This window comes from Kogia breviceps, chromosome X, assembly GCF_026419965.1.
Source record: "Kogia breviceps isolate mKogBre1 chromosome X, mKogBre1 haplotype 1, whole genome shotgun sequence".
In the NCBI taxonomy this organism is placed as follows: domain Eukaryota; kingdom Metazoa; phylum Chordata; class Mammalia; order Artiodactyla; family Physeteridae; genus Kogia; species Kogia breviceps.
The window spans coordinates 108,878,789-108,886,392 of NC_081330.1; the positions used below are offsets into that span (position 1 = coordinate 108,878,789).

Below are 7,604 nucleotides of genomic sequence, written 5' to 3' on the forward strand. Positions count from 1 at the left end.
GTCTCCCCAGGAACCCAAGGAGAGCAAGGCAGGATGTGGATGAGGTTTGCCGTCTCCCATAAACTGGTATATAGTATGTGCTCAATAAAGAGCAACTATTGCCATCGGTTATGACAACCACCCTCTTAGTTTCTTGGAGGAGGCCAAATGTACCTTGAAAGTCACCAATTTTTTCTTGTGCATACTACGTGAGACACGTTTTCAAATATAGGATGACATCTCATTTCCAAAAGTACCCTGTAAATCTCAGCAGAGAGGGCTTTCACCAGTACCTTTCTGCACTGCCAATTGTAATAACCTGTGTAATCTCAGGAGGCTGGGAATCTTCTCCTAACTCTTGGTTGCACGGTCCAAATCATAGCCACCCGCCCCCTGACTGGACATACCTGAACACCCAGACAGGTGCCATTAAGCGTATTGAAAAAGTAGCATCGTCCCTGGGATGGATACACACAGGAATCACTGGGAGGATGGCGAAATATTTTTCCTTTTCATTCAAAGCTGGCATGTCTGCCAAAGAACTATTTTCCACCTCCAAGAAGGACTCCAAGATGGGTTTTTAGGAATTCAGCCTCAGTAGATGTTTGTTTACACAGTGATGTCCTTGGTCCCTCCTTCTTGACCACTTAGGAAGAAGGCTTTGGTTTTGGACCACTTAATTAAGTTCACTCATCAGTGTACGGATGCAGTGGCCCGATTCAAAGAAGACATTTCATTAAAATCCTACTGCCAACTATCAGGTTGTTTCCAAAAAGGCCTCCCTAGCCTTGGGGTTATAAGCCAAGGCCCCGTAGAGTCCGGACCAAATCAGAGTCTAGTCACCAGCAGGTTTGAAGACACTGAGAGTGTGGAGGAGGCACCCAGTGGGGATGAGGAGGTGTCTACACATCACTGTCTGAAGTGAACAGTTACATGGAAAGGGCAGCTGCTGTCACAGGGGTCCGCGGTGAGGAACGGGAGCCGCAGGGAGTCGGGAGGCTCCGAGTCAGGGGAGGGCAGGGGGTACGCGCTGTCTGTGCCTCTGGGAGCTGAGTGCAGCCTCCAGAGGAAGATGCAGAGAAGAGCTGGCCAGCAGGTCAGCTTCCAGTCTGGACACGAGGGCACGCCGGGGAAGACCCAGGGGAAGGGCGCTGTCAGGCCGGAAAGTGCCGGGACCGGACACACGTGCCGGGACCGGGGCAGTCAGCTCTCAGGGAGCCCTGGGGCAAGGGGCAGGAGGCTCCTCGTTGTAAATGGAGCCCGCAGACAGTCCCCCAGTTGCGTCTGATTCTCATTTTCACCTGCCTTCTTTAGGCCTGCTTTTCATCCTCTGGCTACAAGTTCCTCTTTCTTATCGCCTGAGAGACATCATGGAGCAGTGAGAAGAGACATGAATTCAGAGGCACAAGGGCTGCCTCGGGCGGGGAGGAGGGGGACAGTATGGGCTCTGGAGGAATTCAGACCAGGCTGTACTCCCAGGTCTGTCACTTTACCAGTCTGGAGAGTACTGCAAGTTCTTTGTCTGCCAAGTGGGTCTGATAAGCCTCATCTTATAGAACTGTCGGAACATATGTGACAATAGGGAAAGCACCTGGCACACTGGCTGGCAATGTTTGGATCTTTCAGGCGTGGCAGTTATTATGATGCTTATTTTCATACCAGAAGAAACTACCCTCATCTCTAGGAATTTTTCATTTTATCCAGGAGATGTCAGAGACTCTGCGGGCCTCTAGGACAAAGAAAGCTGAATTAACCAAAGTGCCCCTTAGCAAGTAATCCCGAGTAAAGCGTCCCTATCAGAGAATATGCTGTTTCGTTTGTGGAGGCAGGGACTTCACCAGGATGCAAATCAAACCTTACAGAATTTGTGTCAAGGACCAATAATCCCCCTGCCTCCCCCCAACCCCCCGATTGTCACGTAATTCATCACCACCAAAATCCGGGCCCATTGAGGAGTGTTGTCAGATTACACTCAAGAGAAACCAATATCGTATATTAACGCCTATATGTGGAATCTAGATACACGGTACAGCTGAACCTATCTGCAGGGCAGGAACAGAGATGCAGACATAGAGCCCGGACATATGGACACGGGGGAAGGGGGGGTGGGACGAACTGGGAGACGAGGATTGACCTCTATACGCTACCACGTGTCAAAGAGCTACCTTGTGGGAACCTGCTGTACAGCACACGGAGCTCAGCTCGGTGCTCTGTGACCACCCAGATGGGTGGGGGGGAGTTCAGCAGGGAGGGCATACATGTATGCCTACAGCTGATGCACTTCGTTGCACAGCAGAAACTAACACACACAACATTGTAAAGCAACTATACTCCAATTTGGAAAAACCCGGTAAGTACTTATTGGAGCGGGCTGGGGCTCCTGCAGCTCAGGGCACAGAGGAAGGAGTGCCAGCACAGGGGCTTCTCAGCATCCCACCACAAAGGAGACAATATGCATAAAACACCCGGTTGGTTTGTGCACTGTGTTCACCGGCACCGGGGCAAAAGCACCGGACCCCTTCCATTCTTTCTCCAGGCGGAGAGTCTCTCCGGTTTACTCCCAATCCCAAAGTAACTGTTCAGGGCAGTTTCTCGTCTCAGGCTTCGCCTCTCAACTCTGAGGCCCACCAGCTGAGCGTCTGCTGGCCCTGCTCACCGTGATCACAGCCTCGTCTAGCCCACCGTGCGGCCAACGTACAATTTCCTCCCAAGGAGGGATTTGCAAAACACCAAACCTCAAAGTGTTCTGGCCAAGAGAATTTATACTTCACTGCTCTCATCTGGACTCTCTCCCCACCATCCTCACTGGGTTTTTTTCAGCACACCACCTTCCTCATATACTAGCTGCTCTTATACTCTAAACATCTACAGGCAGGTGCAGGGTCTTTTGTATCTTAGCATCGTCACTACCAGCCCGGAACCTTCCAAAGAGCAGATGCTCAATTCAAGATGGGAATCAGTGAGGCACCGTGTGAGGAATGTAATTTAGTACTCTTTAATTTTGCCGGCCTTCCTGAATAAGCTAAGGACATCTAGGTGTGTATCTTTGAATTTTACAAAGAGAAAGACAAATGTGAGTAAGGCAAACCAAAATTTGACTAAACTTTACTTTGTTTTCATCCATTTTAAAACCACAGCATTCTTTCACACTTCCAAGAAAGTCCCTATTCCAAAGCCATATTATCTCATTCCAGAACCCCAAAAAGATGCACAGATTTTTCAAATCGTCCTACACAGTACCAAAACGCTTACTCTTAAACCTGAGAAACAACAACAAATATGTGATCCGTGGCATTTATAAACTTGGATTCTGAACCTAAATAAACATTCTAGTAAAAGAACCAACATTTGAAAGACACTCGTGTAAAACAGGAACACAAAGAAGATACATATTACGATCTTTCCAGCCCCAGCTTAGCCTCTCACTACTTAAAAGGTTGGCAGCGTCCGTCAAACACAAAGTGAAGCTGCCGCCTCACACCTCACTAAGGGTGGGAGGAACTGCTAGACACGACCTCGGAACGCGCGCTGGCCTTGACACGAGTAAGAGCCCTGGCCGCAGCTCTGGCTCGGGCTCTCTGTCCCTCGTCTCTCAAAGCCTCTTCATAATAGACTGGAAAAGCTCTGGGGACGGTACCAGTGACCTTGGCCACAAACTCCAGCACTTTCATCTTGCTGGTTTCAGCACGGGCTCTGCGGCCCCACAGGAACTCATAGCGTGGGGGATCGCTGTTGCGCACCTGACGGTACACCAGGTACTTTTCCTGCACCAGATCTTCTGTGATAAGCTTCCTGGGGTCCCCGAAGATTGAATGCTTCATTCCATCACAGATGCCTAAAATATTCAGGAATTCCCAGATCTCCTCCTCAGAGGCGCGGTCGCCATTCAAGAAGATCACACACAGGATAGTCATCAGGAGCCCATTCTTCCGAAGCCGCCAGCCACTCCTCAGGCTGCCGTCGTCATCGGTGAGATCTGGCTTGCTGACAAGGGCATAGGAACCACCACTCGGCTTGACTTCCTTCAAGTCAAGGCCAAAGACCAGCTCCATGCACTCAGCGGCTCTCCTGAGGATCTCAGGGAACTTCCCCTTATACCTCTTGGTCACAAGCTTCAGCATGTCTGCCTTTAAAATGGGCTCTTTCATTTCATACTTCTCCAGGAGGAATGTTGTCAACATTCCCACCCGCTTGGCTAGAAGATCTCTGTGAGAGCTCTCACCGGAGGCTGAGGCCTGGGAGGAATGTTGCCTTGCCTTAACCTTGCCCTTGGCACGTACATCAGATCCTGGGCCTGAGACCCCTGCAGCACGAGAGCTAGGGGCTGGGGCTCCCTGAGCCTCCTGGCGAGTGCCCGCAGCAGGGGGGCTCGGGGGAGCACCCCGAGAAATGGAAGCGGGGCACGAGGGCGCCTCTTCTATCTCTGCTGCCGTGGCCGCAGCACCCCCGAGACTCTGGGTCTCCCTCCGGGCCTGGTGGCGCTTCTCACGGGCACGGAGCTTACTCTTCCGCCCCCGAGGCATGACTAGAGTGGGCAGGAGAGCAGGTGATGCTGGAACCTGGAGGAGGGAAGGTGAGAGGGTGTGAGCACCTCCAGCAGGGAGGTACCTCCCTGACTTGAAGAAGGCCGCTCTGCACGTTTCCTTGACGGCACTGCTCTAGGGACCACTAGGCTCTTGTTCTTGGTCAGCCTGTCCCCGGAGAAGCCAGTGTAAGAAGTGAGAGTGAGTCAGCCTCAGGCTGCAGCCTGCCAGCCCTGCCTGTGGCTGACGGCGGTCACCACACATCCTGCTAGGGTAGGCCCTCTCTGGGTTCCAAGGGCCCCTTTCGTTCACAAACAGTATGGTCACATCAACTCTTGGTAGGGCCGGGACCTCTTTCCTGTGCTGCTCTAAAGCTGACACCTCAAAGCTCCGTGCGGCCCACGAGAAGGAACTGAGTCGTGGACACTGTCGGGGCGGACAGCGCTGACAGTTCTGTGGGGCCTGCTCTGTCCTGCACTCGTTGGTCCTCAACCATTCAGCGCCCTCATCTTGTCGATACCAAGGGTCTGGGACCCCCCCCTCTTTCTGCCCCTGGTGTGGCACCTTCAGACGAAGGATCTCATCTGCCTTAGAAACGATACAAAGAAATGGGGAGCTTCCGCCTGACAGCCATGCTCTGGGCCTCCGAGGGCTGAGCAGAGGACTGGGCAGGGCTCTTTCTTACTCCTTTGATGCGGTGGGAGCGGGGTGTGCTACCTTCAGTCGTCCTTCACAGGCCCCACTGTGTCTCCTGGGAGGAGCTGGGGGCTCCTTTCTCTCTGGACTTGAGGACATTTCCTCACAGTTAAGGCCCACAACTAGCTCCCTGAGACCGAACAGTGGAAGTGAGGATGGCCTTACCCGGCCGCAGTGCCCCTAGGCTCCAGAGGCTGAAGCTGCAGCAGGCAGGCTGAGGGCCTATAGCGTGTGGTCCTTCCTCACGGTCCCCATTCTTCACTCAGGGGAGGGTCTAAGGGGCCTCCCCCTGCTGACGCGTCAGACCAAGGGGCTTACTTCCCCGTGAGTTCTGAGTGGGGGGCCGATGGGCACTGCTGCCTGACATCTGTGCCCGGGGGCGCCTAGGAACGACAACGCAGAGGGACTCTGCGGGGTCCCTGCTGACTCGGGGTGGAGTTCCCCACAGTCCGCAACACCTTCTCCGTGAGTCCTGGCAAATCCTGGAAACCCTCGCTCCGCTGATCCGAGTTCGCTGGCTTTACATTAAGATTCTCACCTTCCTGAGATCCCCAAGATCTCAGGAAGAAAGGGCGAGCCCCTTCCAGTCACCCCCGCCCACGCCCTGCTTGGGTTGGTAGCAGGCCTGGACTCCGCGGGACCCCACTGTCCCGGCACTGTCGGCCTCTTTCGCCCTCACTCAGACGGGCTCTCTGCTCCTTCCTCAGTCCACCTGAGTCTTCTGGCCTCAGATCAAGGCCCACAGCTGTCTGAGTCCCTGGGGCTGGAAGTGAGGGCTGACACATCAGGTTACCTCTACTTGGGTTTCCCAGGGCTGGGGGGTGGGGTGGGAGTTTGTGGGCCCCCACGGCTTTGGGTGGGCGTTCATCGACATCATCCCTCAGTGTCCTCACCCTGCCGCCTAGCAGGACTTGGACATCCTCTGTGCCTTGACCTGAAGTCTATCCCCTCATACGAAGGCCCCCAACTCCCCGAGACCCACTAGAAAGAAAATTTTCTTGTCTCTCTAGCTACAACTGTGTGTGGACTTCCAATGCTGACAGTCAGGAAGAGATTCTGTTGCCCTCACTATTGTGGTGTAGGTGGTCCCCTCAACTCTCAGGGTCCTCTCCTTGGTTCCTGGCATTACCTGGAAACCCTCCGGCTGCTGACCTGAGCCCACACTCCCATCAACGAGCTTCCTCACCTCCCTGCCACGGTCCAGGAAGAAGTGAGTGATAGTCATCAGGTCACCATGCCTGAGCCTCCCTCCCAGGTCTGAGAGTAGGGATGAGATTCTAGGTGGTTCACTTCTTTCTGGGTGGGGTTCCCTCGTCTTCACTCGCTGTTACCACCGTGACTCTTGTGAGGAGCCAGGCTTCTTCCCTATGTTGAATGAGGCCCCTCTCATTAGACCCAAACCCTGACGTCCCTGAGACCACCCTTGGAGGAACTGAGAGGGCAATTCAGCCTGAGAGCTCTAAACCTGGCTTCCCAGGGAGAAGGCACAGGTGGCGCTTTGTGTGCTCTCCTCTGTTCGGGGGGAGATGGTTGGCTCATTCCTCACATAGAATTTGTGCCTTGACATCTATCATGGCCTGGGACTCATCTTCTTCTGCTGAACCGGGCAGCCAGCCCTTAAACCAAGGCCCTCATCTCCCTCAGACCCCACAGGCAGAAGTCAGGGGGCACCTGAGCCCGCCAGCTCTGCCCTGGGCCTCCCGGGGCTAACGGCAGGGGCGGCATGAGATGCAGCTCTCTCCGCTGTGTATGCAGCAGTCTCCATTTCCTCACTCAGGACCTTCACCTTGACTCTGCACCCTGCCTGAGACTTTGCCCTCTGCTGACGTGAGCCCATGACCGTCAGAAAAGGTCCTCATCTGCCTGAGACCCGAGCTCACAGTCAGCGTGAGCCTCGTTCTGCCAAAGCTGATCTGGGGCTCGGCTACGCCTGCTAACAGCAAGGGTGGGACGCTCCGACCCCACTCTTCTGGAGTTGGTGGCTCCCTCAGTCCTCATTCGGGACTCTGGCGTCCAGTCCGGGTAGGGTCTGCGATGCCTCCCTCCACCGACCCGAATCTACATGCCTCAGATCGAAGCTCTCACCTCCTCGAGCAGCTAGAAGAGAAGTCGGGGGCTCCACATCCCGGCTACCTTATCTGGGGACTCCCGGATCTGAGGGCAGGGCTGCTGATTTGTGCACTTCCCTGTTTGGAGGAGAGGTCTGCTTACTGGCACTGATGGTCCTACCTCTGCTTCTTTTAGGGCCAAGTCTCCTCCCTAAGCTTAATGCGGTTGCCTCCCCTACCTATCTATCCATCCGTCCATCCACCCATCTACCTGTTTCATTTACATCTCACGCCCATTACGCATTTATTTTGTAACTGGTCGTTTGCACCTCTGAATTGTCCTCACCTACTTTCTCTC

At 54.2% G+C, this 7,604-nt stretch overlaps 1 protein-coding gene across 1 annotated transcript; it reads right to left on the reverse strand.

Moving 5' to 3' along the window:
- Positions 1-3,464: 3,464 nt before the first annotated feature.
- On the reverse strand, positions 3,465-4,734 carry LOC131748195 (melanoma-associated antigen B1-like). Its single transcript, XM_059050228.2, has one exon. It carries the CDS (start codon positions 4,500-4,502, stop codon positions 3,465-3,467), a length of 1,038 nt encoding a protein of 345 aa, XP_058906211.2. The 5' UTR covers positions 4,503-4,734.
- Between the last annotated feature and the right edge of the window lie 2,870 nt (positions 4,735-7,604).

What these genes read in the sequence shown, in the direction of transcription:
- LOC131748195 (XM_059050228.2), bottom strand. Translation starts at nt 4,502, where the DNA reads ATGCCTCGGGGGCGGAAGAGTAAGCTCCGTGCCCGTGAGAAGCGCCAC.